At 40.1% G+C, this 22,136-nt stretch overlaps 1 protein-coding gene across 5 annotated transcripts in view; it reads right to left on the bottom strand.

The window, feature by feature from the left end:
* Positions 1 to 22,136, bottom strand: part of LOC149932898 (rhomboid-related protein 2-like) — a 128,796-nt gene that overhangs the window by 544 nt on the left and 106,116 nt on the right. For 2 of the 5 annotated variants that reach the window (XM_090157489.1, XM_090157488.1), the window contains 6 exons: positions 12,176 to 12,805; positions 2,796 to 2,938; positions 2,563 to 2,675; positions 2,393 to 2,493; positions 2,273 to 2,327; positions 172 to 2,206 (listed from right to left, as the gene is read on the bottom strand). In XM_090157489.1, the coding sequence (XP_090013615.1) occupies positions 1,974 to 2,206; positions 2,273 to 2,327; positions 2,393 to 2,493; positions 2,563 to 2,675; positions 2,796 to 2,938; positions 12,176 to 12,805 (1,275 nt within the window). In that variant the 3' untranslated portion in view covers positions 172 to 1,973. Of the gene's footprint in view, positions 1 to 171; positions 2,207 to 2,272; positions 2,328 to 2,392; positions 2,494 to 2,562; positions 2,676 to 2,795; positions 2,939 to 12,175; positions 12,806 to 15,283; positions 15,392 to 17,517; positions 17,640 to 22,136 lie in introns of those variants that run through there. The other 3 variants (XM_090157490.1, XM_090157491.1, XR_016473270.1) reach the window with 3 other exon arrangements.

The raw sequence follows: 22,136 nt of genomic DNA, 5'->3' as shown, positions 1-22,136 counted from the left end.
AATTTGGAACTTAAAAAACACTTTGCTAAACCAAACGGAATGAAATTCATTTCAAGTATAGCCCAAAAATACCCATATTTAGCTTACATTATGGAACAATTGCTTGTATTTTTCAATATAAACTAATTAAGGTATTCTAATATATTGTAAATCTAATTTTTGAGACAAGTGGTGACTGGTGATTTAAAAACAATATTCTTTGCACAAAGGGAAAAAAATACAGGAATTATTTACATTATTTTTTTTGTTTCACAAGCAATAAGTGACTAGATACACGCAAAAAAGTAATTGTTACTTTTACACCGAATGGAGTGTGTGTTAAAACTTCAACACAATGGAAATTAAGAACACCTTTGTGGTTAGTTACAAAAATGTGAACTGTATTTTACACATTTAGTTGATTTTTGGTTAGGAAGTAAAAAATAGTTGAGCATTTTTTATCGTTAATTATAAATCGATTTTGCTACTTAGATTAGATTCAATCAGTTGGTCGGTTATTTTAGTTCTTTTTAAAATAAGCGCTGTACATATTTTTGGTTAACTGTTAAAAACTAATTTGGGCTTTATATATATATTATTTCACTATTTTTTATTTACAGAAGGATTTTTTTAATTTCCCCCCCTTTCTTTTAAAGGGACTTGCATTAGATTTCCAACTCACACTGACAAAAACATAATTTGAGTTACTGAAATTGAATATGCCTTGATAACTGTTACAAAGAAAAGGTTTTTGATAGGATGAAACGAGATCCTAATAACCTCTTTGAAATCACATGCCAATCCCCTCAAAAGAAGCTACACACTTATTAATTTCTAACGGGGTTTACATAAGCTTGGGAGTCTCTACCATTGAATTTGGGGTGAGAAAAGTTTAATAAAACGAATATTTATGATATAGAAAGTTTTTTTCAGCCTTTTCTTAAAAAGATTTTTTGTACTAAGCAGTGCAACGGAGTAGGGGAATTAATTTTTATCCCCTTCATTTCCTGATTGGGCGCCGTGTGTGATTTAAAACTTTTAATTAAAAGTTTTTCTTAGGCTAAAAGTGTGTACGCTTATTATACCAATTAAAATTAAGATGATTAATCAAGTACTTGTGATAATTATCGGGGTTAATCACAATTAAAATTAAAAATTGGATAACACACTTGATATTCCTAATTTTTTACAAGATGTTTGTCTATACATATATAATTATTCTAAAAATATCAAGGCACTGATTATCAAAAAAACTGATTGGAAATATGGCTTAGAAGCTTAATACAAGTACCGCGTAAACTAATAAACCAACCAACTTTTTAGATACTTTAAATAAATTAAGAACTAACCTAACAATACTTAGTAAAAGAGTAGATTTGTTTAAATATAAATACGGGTTTAATATATAAAAAAAAACAGACCTCAAAAATGGAACAATAGGTCTGTGAGATTAGTTTTCGTGAAAAATAATTAAACAGTGATAAATATTCGCAAGCCAATAATGACATTTAAAAAAACCGGAAAAAAAATACCTTAATAAAATAAAACAAATTCAACTCTGAATGTAAGGAAAACAGAAAAACTCACCAAGAAATTCAACCCACTATAAATTGGATTTTAAATAGAGATGAAGATCTCACGCTTTTCCATATATATATCAATTCATCTAAGGCTTTTTGTCAGTTGGATTTGCTAAGCAGATGTCCAAACTGCTTAGCGAATCGGGCAGTATTGTAGAATGTCGGTGCAGTCTCTTCCAATCGTCTCAAAATATTAACATCGCAATCTTAGGTCTTTCCTCTTTACTTTCAAATAAAAATCCCTGAGTTAGCTGTTCTTTAAATTTCCCTTTTTGTTGATTTTTCGGTAACTGATACCCGCGACTGATGACAGAAAGCGAGTCTCGATTTGCCCGCCGAAAACCATCGCACTTAGGGCTTTTCAGTAATGATTTTCTACTTCATTTTTCGTTTCGATAGTTTCTTTGTTCCCTTTCAATAGTTGAAAACGTTGAATAACAACGCGAAAAGGGTACAAGCCGCGTACACCCCTAACGCAACCCACCATAATAACTGTTCGTGCAATTTTTGTTCAAAGTTTTTCAGAACCAAAAGTCCTATCGTTAATCCCGCTAATGCCCCTGTAAGGTGGGCTACGTAAGACACAGGCGGTCCGTGTTGCGCCGCGGCGTACCTGTCGTAGATCGCGAAGCCAACGTCGGCACTCGCTAAAAATATTATTTAAAATTAGATCTGCTGTATGAATGCGATAGAATTATTAATAAATAACGTACCTATTATAAAAACACCTCCTAACCTTATTAGGCCAAACTCCATTTGGTGATAATTCTGAAAAAAAAAAAAAAAAATTAATATCTATCTTGGGTAAATTTAGAGGATAAATTTTAACTTACTAGTAAAACGTTAGCCAGGTGAGCGGCTAAAAGGGCGTAGACACCACCAGAAGCCCCAACTAAGTACACCTCAGTGTCAAAAATGGAAGTGCCCAAAGAGCCTAAATTTTGATAGGGAAAACGGTTAAAATGGCCATAAGCGAAATGGTAACTCAGCGCAAGAAACATACCTGCTAGAACACCAGCCATATAAACTGTCCCTATTCTTAAAGAACCGTGCACCATTTCTAGTGGCAGGCCTACCAGAACTTGGACCAGAAGATTAAACAGTAAATGGATCCATCTAAGTAACGTATAAATAAAATGTTAACGATAATAGGTTTTGAAATCCAGCCAGCCAGACTAGACTAGACTAGATCAACGCGTAAGACGCGCGTTGAAAAGCAAAAACTCGGACGCTTACCCGGCATGTAGGACCATGTAAAAGATGAATCTCCATACTTCGGACCGCTTATCGGGTCTGTATATGAATAGACTATCGATGGGCACTGGGCCCGTCGTCGTGATTTGACCCATAGACAAGGTGTAGTAGGTAAAGAAACCAAGCTAAAAGAATCAAAATAAAATTTCAATTAATACTCGGATATTTCACGTTTCACGGTATATCATTTAGCCTTCCCTCTCGTATCCCCGGGAGCTAAATCAATAGAAACACGTTAAATAGCATCGAACATTTATTATTCATTAAACTATACAAGTTCTTTTTATTTAATTTATGGAATAAAATTTAGGTCTTAATCGTCTTCGGTAATTATAAAATGGAATTATCTGGAAAAAATGGCGATAATTTTTCAAAGCGGGCGAGTGCAATAACTCGATCGATTCAATCAAAAAGAAGAAAAATGTTGTATAAGAAAGAATAAATATATTTATCAACACTGTAGGCGGTAAATATCCACGAATGCTCGCGAGTGCGAAAAGTTACGTTTCTGGTTTTTGTATTCCCATATTTAACGCCTTCGGGAAGCGACAAAAGAAACGTACATTACATTACATTAAAAGAACCCGAGTTAACTAGTTTCGTAGATATAACATTAAAAATTCCACTCATTCAAAAAATCTCTATAAACCACTCGTAAAGCCAAGTTTTCAGCGTGTCTTATTGACTTTAGAAAAGTGTCAGTACGTTGAAGTGTCTGAATCCTTCGTATTTCGCGTCGAAAGTCGGAGTAATATTTACGCCACTTTTCGTCTATTTAGACTTAAAATAGACGCAAAATTAAACGATCCGATAGAAAATATAGGTGACGGGACGTCCCAAATACGAAGTAATACCGTCGAGCTACGAGTTATTCCGGCACGCTCAATTTAACACGCGAAACGCGAAAGGAAGAGAGGGAGGATAATGAAATGAAAACAGGGTTGTTAGAATTTTTTCGGAGTAGGTGGTGGAACGGTGTTAATTTAGCGAGGGTGACGGGCGATAGATACTCGTAAATGTACGTGTGTGTGCCGGTGTGACGTTTCCGCTAGCCGACAATTCGAATATTGCGTATAAAATAAAACCTAAATAGCGACAGATAGTCTAGAACGAAGCGGACGCTTTCGCTTTTTACGCGTTTTTTCACTCTTTTTGTCAGCGGCGAATAGCGATAGAGGTCTCTCTCTTCGTATATTTATATAGATGGAAAAATTCTATTTCCGCGCTTTCACAAAAGGAAAGACCGGAAACGTACCTCCCGTACATCCGGAATACCCGAAAAAAAATACGTTTAGCGTGAGCGACGCGGCGTTCTTTTCAACCGTGATTTTTGTATATATTTCGTAGCCCACTGCGGTGTACGTAGCATTCCCGTAACACAGTAGGCGGCCTTTGCCTTTTTCATTTTTAATCCTGACTTTTAATATAAAGGAGAGAGAATTCGGAACGGACGCGGCTTTTTATAATTTCGTTGGACAGCGCGCGCGGAAATGGAAAAAGGAAGCTGTCAGCATTGTTTGTCGAGCCGAAAACCGTTGTCTTCGCGTCCTACAACGAAGGTATTCACATCTTACGCTTAAAACTCCCCCAACGACAGATGGCACTAGCGACCGGAACTTTCAACTTAAAAAAAAAAGCGTAATAGTTGATTTCTTAAAATAAAAAGTGGTCTTGCCCAACTTGTTAAAATGTTGCTATGACGTCGCAAGAAACAGCTTTATTAGTATATTCTTCGCACGAGCGATTTGCACGCGCGCTTGAAAACCCTATATTCCTCGCGACTCTAGCGCGCGCTCGTAGGCTTTTTAAAAGTAAGAGACTGTGACGTAAGAGCCACATTTAAAGGGCCGCACCGGCGTTTGAATTTTACCTGTTTCACGCGCTAGTTTCCAGAATATGATTCGTCGTATCGGCTACCACATGCTAAATCCGGGCCGAATTTTTCAACCACCGGTGGGGCCCTTTAAACCAGAAGGCCACGTTACTTTATAAACAGAACTATTAAATACGCGACAAGGCTTAATTTTCCAGTTTCAATAACATTACCGCCATCTATCGGTTTCAAAAATTTTGCACTGAATAAAGAGGCGCGTTCTTAAAATTAGTCTCGCGCTTAAGTACCATCTTGGCCAATTGCGATAAAATAAAAGCTCGTGTCAAAAATATTGAAGTTGACTGTACTTGTGGTATTTGATTATACCTTTTCATTTTTGAAACTAGCTAATTGGTAGATCTTAAAATTAATTTGGCGCGTGAAAATACGCGGCCATGTAAATATGCCTGCTATACCTCACAATGTAAAGGTTCTGTCACGCGCAAAAACGTATCGGTCAATTGAAAATTCCAATTTTTCCTATACCGATTATTTATCGGTTTTGTTTCGTTCAGTGTGTGTTTTTTTTTGAACCGTAAGAAGAGTTCGTATTGTTCCCGAGTGGCTAAGCCTGTTATTAAAGACAGGAAGAAAAGACGCGCGGGTGGAAAAGAGCGTGGATTTTAAAACATTGATTGTGGCGGGCAAAAAGTCGATAGCGCGACTAGTGGCGCCGCCTCGCGACGGGCACGCGACTCTCGGAGCGAAGCCATTTAAGAATCAGCGGCGCTTACAAACAAATAATCGCTCGAGTGATAATTTCGGGGGTTCAGAGGGAGGACGCGAAAAAGAGAGGGAAAAGGCAGCTAGGCCTATTGTAAATTAACACAAAGTAGCATCTGCTCTCGCCGCCAAGCCTCTCTCGCTCGCTCGTCCGATCTGGCGAACGCAAATCGCTCTCACCCCGGATGTGGCGCTAGGCCGAGCGTGGAGACACTTCCCTCCCAAAAACAGCCATAAATGTCTTTATCCGACGCGTATCGTCCGCTTTCGAAACTTCGGCCAAACACGGATAAGAGCGGGCCAATAGAGAACCTCCAAAAGTAGCCCTGGCGATAGGAAATTATCAATCACGAAAAATCCAGCCAGAAAATCACGGCGCTTAATATTTTTTTTCATCCACTTGATACGAAGCGAAAAATAACGTTTTGGAAAAAGTCAGCAAAAATGCGTTCATTTGCATAAACATATATATACAATTCATCGCGATGGGCAGTCGCGGTTGCGAGGCGCGTTTCCCCCGGCGAAAAGCGACGCTTTGTATAAAATGGAAGCAATTAAAATGATGATTCCGGGGGTATTTTTCATCTCTTTTTAAGCGTTTCCGTTTTGCTAGCTGCCACCGGCGCCGGGCAACATTGTAAAAAAGTATCCGCTTCTTTTTCTGAATGGCGAAAAACGCGTCCCACACAAGAAATGATAATGGTCGCCCCTGGGAAATATCTACGCCGAATAAACTGGCAATTTCACCCTTTTAAGACAATTTAAAGGGGACGATAAACAAATCCCCAAAAACTAGCGCGTCAACCGGTTAATCTAGACGCATCCATTTCACTTTTTTCTCGTTCTTTAGCCTTCCAAGTTCGTATTCGTAATTAATATCGCGGATCCCACGGGGTGTAAAACCCTAGATGTTGGCTTCTCCCTAAGTAGCGAAGTCGCGCGTGCCAGCGGGATAAAAAGAAGAGACTAAAAATAAAATATTTCATTCAACCTAACATTTAAAAAGGGACAAAGATAGTAACCGAGGCTTAAAAACTTGTTAGCGTGCTTGAAAAAAGAAATATATATTTCTACGAGTGGATGCTTTCGTTACGGGCGACCAAAATTCTTTGAGTCAATGAGAAATATTTTCGAAACGAGAACAAAAGGTGGTCGGTCTGTTGAATGGAAGGGGTAATCACCGCGGCACGTGAAAAGACAGAGACGGGCGGGTCTCCGACTGCGATCCTTGTGTCTATACGAATTCCACGACGCGTGGCTATCCGTGCAAATACCTTCGCAAACCGACTTTGCTTTTTTTTTCTTTATTATTGTATAATTTTAAGTTTGGACTTATTAGTGTGGTTAGCGCTTGACGTCCTACCCGCCCGTCCACCCACCCCTGACTCAACGTTCATATCCCGCATTTTCCAAGTCAGACCGACGGACCGGTAATCACCCGAGTCTGCCAAGATTAACAGCCTGGAAATTAAGGGATAATTGCTATCACCAGAAGTTCATCAAATATCTCTTACGAGATAAGTACCCATCTATCTAAACTGCTAACATTTTTCGCTCGCTTAACGGTAATAGTTAGTGTAGGGAGCTGTTGGCTCGCGTGGCACGAAGGGCTTGCCACCACTCTGCTACGCGTCGTAACCCGGCCACCTGAATTAATGATTTTAAATGTCGCTTGATGACTTTGGCCTAAGGTGGTGCCTTGGGTATTAGCCTAGCTGATTATTATTATTATTAGTTGTACCCGCGCGGGTTCACTCTAATTATTCAAAATATGATTACCGAAGAACCAAATAGTACGAGGTGAATAAGTCAGTTTCAATAACCGCACCGCCATCTATCTGCTTTAAAAATAACTATTAGGGTGATACATGTCATAACAAAGGGAAGCCTAAGCTGACGTCATGGGTCACCGAGGTCACGCGTAAAAGTACCATGCTTGTCTGCTATTTCGTCTACATAAAATTTTCCGTTTCTTTAACTATTAATGGTCTATAAATCAATAAATATCCCTATTCAGTTAAACTTGTTGAAAGGACAGTCTTGTACATATTAGAATTGATTAAAATAAAAACCACTATTGTACAATAAAAAGTTTTTATTGTACAATAGGGGTTTTTATTTTAATCAATCCTGAAATTCACCACAGTTGATGGATACTTATCTCGTAATAGATATTATGCACTTATGGTATTGGGCAAAGTAGCGACTTCCTACGAAAGGTGCAGGCTTTATTTCTGCAAGGCGTGAGGTGTCTTCCTGATCGAGGCAGCAGCCTGCAGCCCAACAGGACGAAGCCCCAAGACAAAAAATTCAATATATATAGGTCTACTCCCCGAAAGAATTTGCCATTCAAATCGCCCTTCCAAAAAGGAATTTACAAATTTGCACTTAGGCATTTTCCGAACCCTCCACCAAAGAGAAAGAGAGAGAGAGAGAGAGAGAGCGAGAGTTTAAGAAGACAAATGTGTCTCCCCCTGGTAGCAGGGGGTAAGACTTGTAAATTTCGTTCTTTTTTAAATGGTGACTTACTGAATTAATAATTTATATATTTAAAATCTTTAATATCTTTCTAATAGGCCGTAAAATAAAAAAATAATAATTTGCTAATTATGCAAATTGTATAATTGTCAAAAAAAGGTTTCTATCGTTATATACGTTCATTTCGAGATAGTAATTAAAATATGAAAAAAATATGTAAAAAATTAAATTCGGGGGATTTATATAAAGAGGCGTGGCGTTTTTGCAGTTTCAACCAATTGTAGCGAACTAATGAGACGTAATTACGACGAATAACCAATAACCATCAAGGACGTTAGCGAGGGACGCCAATTAAAATGCAAGTAGAAAAATAACAAGAAACAATAATACGTTTCTACGACTCCTGCCCGTTTTAAAACGAAGGGGGGATTATTTCTATAAGGGGGGAGGGGACATTTCTCCCATTTTAATTGGCACAAAATGTCTCTGCTACGAAATGAATTCAAATTTAGCTTCTATTTCGAAATTCGTGTACCGTTTTCGTGTGCAGAATGTACCAAAAAAACCTGATTCGAAATGTCATTTACTAAGAAAAATGCCAATTAAAATAGTATCCAACTAAGTAAAACGCGTTGTCACCCCTCAGACGTACGCTCTAACATTAGGTACATTGAAAATGACAATAATTAAAGGATAAAGCACGCGGTAATAACCACATCCACCGTCGTCCACCATTCATTAAAACGAACAAAATTCTAATTCAAGAAAAATATAATAATCTCTAATTTTACACTGCGGAGATGAAAACGAAAAAAAAAAGATATATAGGTCTATATTTCTAAAATGTCATTGTCCCGAGCTAATTCTTATTGAAATTCATATAGATAAATACACGTATATTTGGGGGTAAGATAATGGGGGCCTATAGACAACATACGGAGAGCGGAGAAATAAGTTTTTTCACTTTTTTCTTTTATACGTCCCCAAAAGACTCGTAAATAGAAAAAAAAGTGCAAATAAAAAATTTGACATAACTATATAGCGCCAAAAGATAAAAAGGCAAAAAAAGTGTTGCATGGCTCGTTAGTCTCGTACCTATCATCATAATTGAGGGCCAGAAAGCGGCGAAATTTCTTATACACCCCCGAATACGTAAAAAAGAATATTTGGGTGCATGATGAGAATGCTACAATCGATAAAAAGTTCGTGGAGATAAAATTGGCAGGTTGAAGATCTCATGTAAATTTTTTATCAAAATCAATATAGTAACGGGTTTCGAGTATGTATTTAAAGGACCACAGAATCGTTTGCAAAATTAGGGATTTTTTATAAAAATCAATATAAATTCAGGTTGTTTAATTCTCCCCTCCTGTCACTTGACATCGAAACTGTTATTGGAATGCGGAATCAATAAGAGAAAAAAGGTAAACTTATAATGATAAAAAGTATATTATCACTCTTCTCACAGTCCATAGGTGGTCTCTTGTAACTTAACTTATCGTATATACTATTCTCCACCACACTCCCCCCTTTTCGGCTTTCCGTTGCTTTGCAACGCGTTTTGAAATTTTTAATGTTTAGGCTTAGTTTCTCTTTTCGATATAACAGTCGCCAGCCAGATTTCCCGCACGGTACTGATGAGTTCCAAATAGAACGAAACCGGTCTACCTTTGGAATTTCTGGCTATTTTATTTAGTTTTTATGTAGTTTATTACTCGAAGATCTATTTGATCCGAGATTCGCTCGAAGACCTATCGGTACGAGTTATTAGTAAGTTTTTTAATTTCTTCAAATTTGTTTAGGATTTAGATATATTATCCCTTTTATTAGATATATTATCCCTTTTAATTATGGACTAATCTACTTTTTCGCGTATTTTATCATCCTTCTCACAGTCCATAGGTGGTCTCTTGTAACTAAACTTATAATGAGCCATTTTGACGCTTTCAAATACCCAAGTACACGTTACGGTTGTCCGTAAAGAGAACGACTATCCTCGGATTGTAATAACGCGGAATCGGGCGTGTGGAAGAGAACGGGCAGTCAGTCCGTCAGTCGAGGGAGAGACCTTATTACCTTTCCCAGTGACAAGGGGGGGAATCAGGCGGAGACCAGTCGCCAGATTAGTATAAAAGAAATAGCCGTCGATCGCGCTTGGACCTAACTGGAGCGGGCCGCGAGCCTAGATCGAGGGATGAATTACGGATAGCAATAAGCCAGAAAAACGAAGCCAAATTACAAAGGGAGAGAGAGTCGGCGAGACAAGCGGCGAAGCCATACGAGAATCTGACCGTTGCCCGGCTTCGCCACGAACCAACGCTCACGAGTCCCCGAGGACCCCGAGAATCAGGGATCGGGCACCAAAGAATAGTGGCACGCGGGGAGAGGAGTCCCGAAGGTCCGCGCGAGTAGGCTCTCCGAGGGAACGAAGAAAAAGGAGTAGCCCCCAAATTAGGCGTGATTGGTCAAGCGGAAAGAGCCGGGCCGAGTCGGATAGGGACAGCGCGCGAGGGCGGCCAAAAAAAGAGAGATTCGGCTATAAGGAGATTATATTTTGGAAAAGAAGAAGGGAGGGAGGGGGGGAGGGGCATATCGAACCGACACGCGTCCGGGGCGCGTGCCCTTCTCGGAGCGCGCAAAAAGAAAAGGAAGCGAAGAGGCCATCGTTTATTTACTCGACTGTATCGCCGTAATTGCGAGCGTAGCCGTGTCTCTCCCTTTCTCTGGCCAACAGTATGTACCAGATGAACCTACCACCAAAATACAATTCTCTCCCACATTCGATTCGCAATAGCGGAAAGCGGGGAAGGTTATAACTCGGAGCCAAACAATGGAAATAATCGGGAAGAAGTGAACAAATTATTATTATTATTGTGAGGGGAATTGGTCAACAACTTTAAAAAAATAGTTTGACCCATTTATAAAAACAGAAATGGTGGGCACCAATTTCAATAGGTTAATTATTCACCGTATCCGATTTACGATTCACGCAAATTTGATATTTTGCGCGGTGGATGGAATAGAAGTTGTCGAGGTAATTTAAAAGGGGCAATATTTAACTACAACCTTTTGAAACCCCGTCAGTTTACGAAAGAATGAAGACCGTAATAATTCTATTGACAAATTTGAACTTTGCCATCATAGGCGCTAATAAAAATTGGCGGATGCCTTATGCGAAAATAAAACAAAATGGAATAATCGTATTGACTCGGGGGACCACACCTGCCGTCTACGGCTTTTTATGGATCGACCGCGATTTGTTTTCGACGTCGTTACGTTTGAAAAACGCCGCTCGCGCCGAATAGCGTATACCTTATAATATTATAAAACGGTAAGGTTACGAAGTCGGAGGAGGAAATACGGTTACCTTTTTAGCGCGGACTTCCTCCGGGATCGCGGGCCACACAGAAAGTCGCCAAAAAATAAAAGGAACGCGCGGAATAAATATAAAGAAATAGTCCCAAATACGATCTGGCCACCGCGGTAAGGTTTATTTTGCTTTTTTGGGCAGACGGCGTGGGAAGTCGCTGGCTGCTAAAAAATATCACTATATGCTAAGTGGAAGGTTAACTGGCATCGCTATCGAAGCCTCGACTCTAAGAACTCAACTTGTACGTAACACACACAAAAAAAATCGGGAAACCTTGGAGAGAGGTGAGTTGTGGCTAACTCGGAAAGACTATATATATATATATTCTTTTTTTCTCTTATTTGAAAAACCGAGTTATTTCTTTATCACGAGCCGCTCTTTTCTTAAGGAGAGAGAGATACGAGGCTACGAAGGCCTATTAAAAAAGGCCGAGGCTAGGCTTTAAAGGGAAATAGAGTGTACCCCTTTTTTAGCGCGGGGGACCACCCTGATCTCGACCTTTTTCATTTGAACCCAATCTCCTTTTCTCCAGTTGGGAATAAATTTGTTTCTTACGACTCGCCGCGAGAAAATGTTTTTCAGACCGAGTCTGAGACGTACTTTGAATTCGAAAGCTTAATACGAAAGGCGAAGCCACTCGCGCCGAGAGAAACCGTGATTGGCATGGGTCACGCGGATTAAAAGCCATTTAGAGGAAGGTTAAATTTTATCGCTCGCGCTAAAACGTTCATTTATTTATTATCGCGCCGATATATAGAAGATTCAAACACCTTTAACGAAAATTGGAGTACATAGATCGCGTATAAACGCGCGTTTGCATCGGGGTTTACCAATATGATAAATCGTACGAGCTGCATTTTGAAGTTATAGGCCTACTGAATCCCCGCGAAAGATGTACAGAGTGGAAATAGGGCTTACCTCAACGAGAGTGACCAGAATGACGAAGAGAGGCGGCGGACAACAGGTGTAATTGTCGGCGTAGTACTTGCGATCTCTTTCGTCGGCTAAGAACTGCTTGGCGACGGCTCGAACCATCTTTCCGAAGAAGGGTCTTCGTTTGGCGGCGGCGACAACTCGTCCTTTGCGCCCGTTGGCCGAAATGCGTTGATGTTGCTGCGGAGGAGCCCTCGATCGACTCGAGCCTCCGGAAACCGAGATGGTCGGCGACTGAACCCCGCCTTGGACCGAAGGGTATCCTTGACCGCGGTGACCCGGGGTCAGCAGACACTGTCCGCCGGTGGTGTCCTCGTCGTCGGCGTCCTTCTCCGGGAGCGTGGTCTCGAAGGTGACCGCCGGCCCGCCTCCGCCGCCCGACACCCCGTAACGACCGGCCAAAGTAGGGCTGGTGACGCTGCAGCAGGAGGTGTAGTCGTAGTAATCGGCTTCTTCTTCTTCGTGGTAAACGTCCTCTCGCGGTGGCCGGTAAGGGCGCCGCTCATAGCTCCGACATGGGAACTGGTGCTGACGGTGGCAAGGCGGATGACTCCACAATTCGCGGTCTCGCTGTTGCACGGCGAGTTTGAAACTTAGGCTCCGTTTACCACTCAACTGCGAGAAAACAAAAAGAAGAATACTCTATTTATAGTCGCTGCGACTAATATTTATAAGCTTTTGTTCCGCGCGAGAATGAAAGAAAAAAAATAGGCATCGTTTCCCGCGCGAGATATGCCTACATTCAAAATAGTAGCGCACCCTCTTCGTATTTCCGGAGGCATTCTCGGGAAATTGAAATCTTATTTTCTTTTAGGTTAGATGACGAATCAGGCTAACATTCTCCGCAAACATTTCGCCTATTAGGACAATAATACGCGACCATATATAGTCATTAAGAGAAAAAGGGTGTAAAGCGACACAATTTAGAATATTTTAAGAAACGGGTGCACCGCGCCGAAATGGAATTTTAATTTTCAAAACTCATTTATCCGGCCTTTTCGAAAGTCTTCGGAACAAAACAATAAATATAGCGACGGCATTCTACGGACGAAATAAATCCCACCGAGAGAGCGTTTCTCCAGATAAACGCTTTTAAAATTCCCTTTAAATGCCACTCTTTTGGAAGGGCGATCCAAACAAACCCCGTAGAAAAGAGATGGCTTAAAAATCCTCACGCAATTAAATATTTAGAGAAAGCTAAGGAGACGTTGGTCTCAAAGAATGCCAAGGGATAAAATCCCCCTCATTTTAAATTTTGAAATGGGATTTTTAATTTATCCCCCGAGAATATTAATATATAGCGCGTGGTCCTGGTAATTGAAATTCATCTAGCAGTGTACTTTCCCTAACATTCAGTTTCGCCGGAAAAGGTGAAGAGCGAGAAACACCAAAATTTAAAAAAAGGTACACCGCTCGTTTAAATATTTAACCATCCTTTCTTATTGCGTAAAAAAAGGACGTATGTTCGAATAAGATAAGTTCGGGATGAGAAAAGGAAGCTGTATTGCTCAAGGAGGGTTACGATAAAAATCGGCCATCTTTTAAGGACGAAAAAAATATTTTTTATCTCCTTTCCTCTCGGTATATATACACACTTCCCGAGCTTCCATATTGAGCTTAGCAAACGTTCCCCCACGGAGTATTTTTCTGCCTTTTTTTCATATTTAAGAGAGAAATACAGAAGCCGAAGGAAAATAAAATAAAATTCAGATAAATCGTTGGCGTTTTTTTCTTCTTCAAAACGGCACAAAGCCGCGGTTATTTCTCCTTTCATCCTTCCGTTCGATTTAAAGTCAAAATTGGAGCGTAAAAATATTTGATAATTTTACTGTCATTTGGTAATAAATTACCTCGGCTCACGATCGATTCGAGATCGACGTGCCGCGGATTATCACCCCCACCCTCCATCGTTATTAGTTTTTATATACATTCTTTGGCGAGCCGCTTTTAGTAGTTATATAGTCAATAAAGAAACCACCAAGGTTAAGTTCGAAATTTTATAAACAACGCGGCTGATTTTGAACCCAAAATTCCTCAGTATCTTACTTTTACGACCCGGCTTTATTTGGCATTAAATCAAAACATGTTTGAAGATGTTAACCCTTATGATTTAGGAATTTTAGTCGATGCGCGAGCTTTATTTATTTTAAATAGTAAAACCTCCAAAAAATATTTTGAATATATATATATTTAATACTCTTTTGTTAAATAAATTCGTTTAATATTTTTTTTTAATATTATCCTTTCTTATAAAATTAATTCGAAACTAGGATTTCGTTGAAGTCTTTTAAAATAAATTAATCACTTGGGTAAAAGACCGAGTGATTTGGAAGAAAATATTTCACCCCGCAGAAAAGGCTGTCGATGTTAGCTAACACTATACGCTAAATCGTTACGAAGTGCGGTTCAAAGACTGGGAATCAAATGTCAGATAAGACTATAGTACCGAATGCCGAAAATAAAATTGGAATTTTATTGTTTTGGCAGAGTTAATGCATTCTGACCAAGTCGGGATTAATAGTTGAGACCCGCGAGAAATAGTTTCTTTTTAAAATGACTACGTATATAGTGGACCCCAGATTCAAATAAAAAAGGCACTAAATCAAAAGATGGGAACGAATAGTGAGCGCGGCGAACTTCAAATGCGATTCGAAAATATTTGTCTCTCATTCAAATTAAACGCCTCACTCGAAGCCAAAGAACCAAAAAAAAAAGATTTATTTTTATAGAAAGTTCATTGCATCCCAACTTCTTCGTAATTTATTTTTATACGCCGAAATTTGATTATAGTATCTGGCTTTAAATCGAATTCCCATATTTTAAAAAGATCTATATCATATTTAATAAATCACGGTATTTTAGGATTAACAGCGCTATTTTGAACCGTATCTTTTCTAGACAATCGCGCGTTAGATAAATTTGGTTAAAAAAATACATTTAAACGAGTTAAATCGTAAATTGATGGGAAAAACTATATATTTTGAAGTAACGCGCCTTTAAAAAAAGGTAATAAAATGAACCATTAAAAGAGGCAATCCAAAGAAGCCGCGGAGAAGAGAAGAAAATTAATAAAGTCCATCAAATCGAGCCTACCTGGCACATACAGATGAAGAGTAGGTCGTGGAGAAACGGGACTCGTACGAGACACTTATATACGCGACGGAGGAGCCGAAGAGCGCCCGACTTACACCGAACTACGTCCCCAACTCGACTGAAGTAAAAACTTACCCAAAAAGTTGTATCGGAGGAACAGAGCGGAGAGAGGAGAGCGAACGTCCCGAAGTTGGAATACAGGATTGAACTTTCCCTTCGGTCGGGTGTCAACCCCCCTCTCGCTTCCGCTACGGAATACGCTCGCTATATAATGTATTCAGCGAGGGGAAAGCCGTACTCGCAGGCAGGTACAAAGGGACTCCAGCATCTGTTGCACGCGCCGCTCCTTTTCTTACGTATCGGGCGACGGACACGCGTCTCAGCGGCAAAGTTCTTTTCTTCGCGCGTCTAAATAGCCCCTCGCCCCGAAAGAATCGCGTCTGAGGAACGTATCGGTAAGGGGAGAGTACGCGCGCCTGAAAAACTGAGTTTTTTGGCCTCCGAATCAGCCCGAAAGTCGCCAGTCTTTTACGCGGCGAGACGGAGGCAGACTGCCTCAGACACTCTTTTCGTACGAAAACCGCAGTCGCGCAACTTTTTAACCCGAGATCTTGACTGCGAGCCGACCGAGTATAAATAGGTTTTAGGTGCTGTTCAACTTTCCTAATTTTGCAACTCGAACGTCAGTCAGGTCGACGATTTAAAAATAAAGGGGGATATATATCTTCTTTTTAGGCCTTTGCGACGACAAATTTACGTGTTTCGCTAATTTACCGCTAAATTTAAAGCTAATTTCGAGATTTAAACTTTCTAACGAGATCTTTTATATTACGCCGATCAAATCGAGAGTAAACGGACCGTAACGACTAAGAAACGACCGACCTTTAGACGTATTAAGGGCGTTAACATTTTCGGGAACTTTTGTAAACAATATCGCGTTATATCCTGGTCCAACCTGGATTGAAAACCATCCGCCGTTGGTCTCTTTATGATTATATAAAACGTGGGCCTCCCGTTTTGTAATTACAATTTCTTTCTCGTTTTTTCCGCTAGGTTTCCACTAAAAAAATATCGGTACGGCAAAAAAAACTAGGAGAAATCTACATTTTAAAGATAGTCTGGTCGTTCAACGTCCTTGAGAAACTCGGAGATCTGCCCACTAATAACGTTGAGCCGCGTGCACGGACGGCCTTCGTCGCAAATATTCTTCCTTCGTAAAATAATGAAAGTGCCCGAGAAAGATACAAACGCGCGTGGGCAATGAAGAATGCAGTCATTACTCAACGAGATTAAGAGCATCTCCCGAGTCACCTAACAATTCAATCGATAGCTAGATATTTGGTAAACGCTGTATTTATTAACTATAACGTTATAAACCAAATTCTCCACCTTCGATACGGAATCATCCTTGGACTAGAACTTTGAAGAAGCGTATCAGCTGACTGTATAGGATTTCAATTAAAAAACCAAAAGCTTAAAAGTACACTCGAACGAAAAAAAAAATTGTCAGACTGTTGATTCTTTACACGTATTCTCGGGCGTACCGCCAAGTAAAAAAACCTTCGTCGGCAGCCTACGGCGTAGAAGTGAACGTCGCCACCTCAGGATCGGTACCAGGTCCCAGTCAGCTGTTACTCGCACCCCTAAAAGCACCCTCCACCCGGCGGATCCGGAGGCCTTTCAGACTCTTCTAGAAAGGGTATTTATAAACGAACGAATTTACCTGATGAAACAGGATGCGAACGACACGGGGAAGGAGGTTCTACCCCATCCTCCCGTCAATATAACTTATCCACATTTTTGGCCCAAGACGCGCCTGCAAAAACGCGTTTCCGGTTTTGAAAAATGACACACTTACGCCGCGCAAGCTGTTAAAATAACATAGCGCGAAGGAGATGAAAAGGAGAGACTACGGTACATACCTACGGCGAATATTCACAGTTAAACTGTGGGGGTTAGAGTAACGGATTCTGGCATTCGATAGCTCTGACAGTGTAGCGATAGCCGTAAGGGTTATTCAAAATGGCGCGCTGAAAACCTCCGAAAAACCATCGTCTAACGGTATAGTGGTTAGGGGGTTATTTCGACGCTTAAGTAACGGATTCCGTCATTGACTACGTCATTCGAAAGGGCGGATATTGTAACGATAGCCGTAAGGGTTATTCAAAATGGCGCGCTGAAAACCTCCAAAAAACCATCGTCTAACGGTATAGTTGTTAGAATGAAAAACAAACCAGTGGAAAGACGTAAAAGTGGCGAAAAGCGGCTGTTGGAATAGCTAGCTCGGCTTCGTTCCACATCCGCGCCACAAAAGAAAACCACCAACCAAGAATAAAGTAGAAATAATATAAAACGTTACACGCTGTAGCACCGTATGAACTCGCCATAATTTTCCTTCGAAATTTCCACCGACGAGAACGAAAAAAAAAAAGCGACTGAGAATCGGAGTCTAAAAATAAATATTAGAACTAACCTTCGCGCAATTAAAAGAAATAACAAAGAAAAAATGCAGTACGCGCGAGCTTAATGTTGACGCTTCCTTCTCAACTGTGTAAGTTTTTTTTTTGGTATAGAGGGCGGTTACAGTCGACCAATAACCAAGTGAACCGTATAGTCAAATTCGCGTACGGAAGTAAAACATTTTGGAGGACACGCGAAAAAATAATAATTTTTTGGCTGAAAGCCCCATCTTTTTACTAACAATTAGGCTTAAAATTCGAGAGAAAAAGCCCGTTAAATTCTAAGCTTCGTTGCCAGAAAATAATCAAAATTTTGGTCAGCACGTCCAACGGGGGGGTATCGGCTATCTTTTAATTCCAGCTCATTTTCGGTACGTAATAAAAGGCGGGTGAAAGACAAAAGGCGAACGCGAAGAATGGCTGTCGAAAAATGAGGGAGAAAAGGGGCTACAAGTTCCTTCTTTTTGACCCTTTTTCTATCCGCTCTTTTCCATCGTTTCCCTTATATTCGCTAAGAACAATACGGCAGCGCGTTCGGCTCAGATGAGCTTCTAGGTCTTTCCCATGCCAACCCCGCAACTGTCTTTTAACCGAACCTTTAAGAAGAGAAAAAAGAGTCGCTCATTATTATTATCCAAAGTCGCGCGATGAGGAAGAAAACGGTTATTCAAGCGGTAAAATATTGCCGAGTTTAGACTTATACGCGGCTTACAAGCGGGGGTTGAAAGCGATTATTATAAAAGAATGATTGTTTTTTTTTCTCTCCGATACATTATTTTGTCTGTCCATGTACAGAGATTAGGAAGAGATTGCGACAGTTTGAAAATCCAAACAAACTATATTCTTTCTCGCTCTTCCTGGTTCCAATTTGCGACCACCCGAAACAAGCTCGTCTTTTGTTTCATTTTTTTCGGGATATTATTTAAGTTCCTTTTTTAAGGCCATTTAGATAATCAATTGCGCGCTTGGCGATAAAGTTAACGTTTTTTTCAAAGGATTTATTCGGCGACAAAGTTCCCGTATCGTAATTATCATTTAAAGAGGAACTATACGTACGCGTTAGAAGTAAATGACGCGCTTAATTTCTTAACAACGTTAAATGGGAGAAATATTGACAGAAATAAGGGAGAGGGTATTATCCTTTCAAATTTATAGACGAAAGTCATTATCAAAATATTTTCCCACGATACATTTGTGCCGAAAATGATTTATTCGCTATACCACGATGCCTTATGAGGTAATTTCTAAATATACCACGTGTGGATGAGTTAATATTACGCGTATCCTCCAAAGCCCTTAAACAGGGTTCGTACAAAATTTCCGGAATTAAATTCCCCGACCAAATTGACAAATTTTCCCTTACCATTTTTGTAGAATAAGTAAAAACTTAAAAATATTTTCTTTTAAAAATTTATATGCCTGATTTTTTTTTGGGTCATTTTAAAATTTTCTTCTTTTTTGGGACTTTTTCATATTCCCTGACCTTTTGGAATGATTTTAAAATTCCCTGACCTTTTGGAATGATTTTAAAACTCCCTGACCTTTTGGAATGATTTTAAAATTCCCTGACCTTTTGGAATGATTTTAAAATTCCCTGACCTTTTGGAATGATTTTAAAATTCCCTGACCTTTTGGAATGATTTTAAAACTCCCTGACCTTTTGGAATGATTTTAAAATTCCCTGACCTTTTGGAATGATTTTAAAATTCCCTGACCTTTTGGAATGATTTTAAAATTCCCTGACCTTTTGGAATGATTTTAAAATTCCCTGACCTTTTGGAATGATTTTAAAATTCCCTGACCTTTTGGAATGATTTTAAAATTCCCTGACCTTTTGGAATGATTTTAAAATTCCCTGACCTTTTGGAATGATTTTAAAATTCCCTGACCTTTTGGAAATCTTTTAAAATTCCCTGACCTTTTGGAAATCTTTTAAAATTCCCTGACCTTTCTCTGACCTTTTGGAAACATTTTAAAATTCCCTGACTTTTCCAGGTTTTCCAGGTCGTGTACGAACCCTGTTAAAAAGGGTCAAGTTCATACGCTATGAAAATGATAATTTCCGTATTTTAACGAAATTAACAAGTTTAAGATAAAATTTTTATTTCAAGAAATTTAAATTGGACTGAAATTTGTAAATTTTAATATAGTATTTATTTAATAGAAAAACAGCGATTGCCCAATACAATCTCAACCATGGGCGAGATAACGAAACGCAAAAACGAACTAGTCTCCCGCGCGAATTGGCAGGCGCGTATTTTTTATATTTGCACGTCAAAATAAACCATTTTCTCCCTTTCTTTTGGCGTTTCAAACAGGAAAAAAAGCCTCTTCGAAACCCACGTCGAGAAAAAGAAGAGAAAATATGTACGATACGTATAAAAGAAGAAAAAAAACGCATTCCGATTGCTTATTTTTCGGAGGGGCAAGAACCCAAATGATAATTCGTCGAGGGAAAGAAACTACTTTCCGCGGCAGCGCACGCCGCGAAACCGAAAGAAAAAGAAGTTCCAAACGCGGCTTAATTACCGTCAAAAAAGCCAGATCAAGAATCCGAGAGAGAAGAAAAACGGGAGAAAAATATTCTTTGTTAAAATACGAAAAATCCGCGCGTTTTAAAAGGATGCCAAAAGAAAAACAGAGTGGGCACATATACATCATAAAGGCGCTCTCTCCGTAAATGAACTCATCTTTCGCCCCAGCCTACGTTCCGCCGAGAGTCGACGCGAAAAGGTAAGAAACCTTTAAGGAGACCACCCCGATGTCAAGGTCAGGGTCAGCTACGTCCCCGGGAATACCCGGGCCAAATGGGACTCTCTCTACGGTCGTCGTAGAAAAAATAATGGATGGCGAACGACACGCGCTACGAACTTGTCAACCCAAAAGTACAATTCTTTCCGAGGATAATAGGCCCGGGGACCGAAGCGAATGTACGTTTTACAGTCGCTACCCGAAACTCGAACCAGCGCGTCTTCGCTAGTATTTCTCAATAGACCGCGCTTACTCGATACGTCAAAAGTAATTGTCCGATAACCGAAAGCTCGGAGGCACGAACGTTCGGCTACATTCAAAGAGTTGCCCCTATTTATAAAGCGAAAATGTCACGTGACAGTTATTTTAACCTTTCGTTGGCTTTAAAAAATGACGCTTCTAACCCGAGGACGCGGAATAAAAAGTCCTCATTTTGCGGACAAAATAGCAAAATACTTCTAAGAATTCCTTTTTACCTTTTATACCTATACTTTTTAAAATTTCGTACCTCCCCCCCCCCCCCCCCCCGCCTTTCTACCTGGACACAGAGTGAATCAATGAAAGGAATTTAAGGACAGTAAAGGCGGTACTAACACGGACACAAAGACGACCCCCGAATAAAAAAACAGGAGGCGACTTCAAAGGTAGGTGCGCGCGCCAGTTTTGAAATTCGTAACAACAAAGAAGTTGGTCAGCCCGAGGGTCTCAAACCGAAACCCAAACCCACACCCACTATAGCACCGTCCATTATGAACGAAGTGTATTTTCGCACTCGAACGCGCGCCACTTTGATCTCAAACACAATAATAAACTTGGCGTTTTTTGGCTTGACCCTTCAATGGACCCATTCTACAAACCCAACTCGCGATTCCATTTAAATATAAAAGAATGTTAGATACTTTTCTATATAAACCGAAATGAATGATCGGGAAAGTATATCGCGTTTCTTACCTTTTGACAGGGACTGGACAACGCCGTAAGAGAAGCGAAAAGGAGGTCTTTGCGAAAAACCGAAGCCCTAAAAAATCCTGGCTCAATGTTCAACTACTTCTATCCTTCCATACATTCACGCGACTCTTCGCGACCTTGTTTTGTCGTCGACTGGTCAAAAACGCCACAGAATCTAACGAGACCTACGTACGCGAGACTGGAAACAAAAAGCGCTATTTCGCTAATGACCCTAACGCTATAAACGTCTTCGTCAGTTAAAGGAAACTGAACTTTAACTTTTTTTAGGCCAACTATATAGGTAGGGACCTCAGTTGACAGTTTGACTATTAAAAGTAACGGGGGAAGCGAGTTACCGACTCTATTGCCAGATAATCCTAGGTTTAAGTTAGAAAAGCCGTCGTCTACTAAGCACGAAGCCATTCGATCGAGCCGGGACTCTAACTTGGGCGGGGATAGCTGCCCGCTCATTTTATCGTAGGTATAAGCCTAAGCAAGAACTGTTTTTTATACAGGTACCTCTTGGACTGGCTGGAAGCGCGCGCCGGAAGACGTGGTACCTGCCACCCGTTAATAGTAAAAGGAAGAGGAAGAAGGAGGAGGGGAACGATACGTCATTACGTCACGTCCGGGATAAAAAAAAAGAGTCAAGAAAAAAAATCCTCGATTAAAAAGGGTCGACACACCCTCTCCTA

This window comes from Leiobunum rupestre, chromosome 8 (genome assembly GCF_980474605.1).
Source record: "Leiobunum rupestre chromosome 8, qqLeiRupe1.1.hap1, whole genome shotgun sequence".
NCBI classification, from domain to species: Eukaryota; Metazoa; Arthropoda; class Arachnida; order Opiliones; family Sclerosomatidae; genus Leiobunum; species Leiobunum rupestre.
The sequence above is the reverse complement of the archived record's forward strand: the minus strand, read 5'-3'. Positions and strand labels throughout refer to the sequence as shown.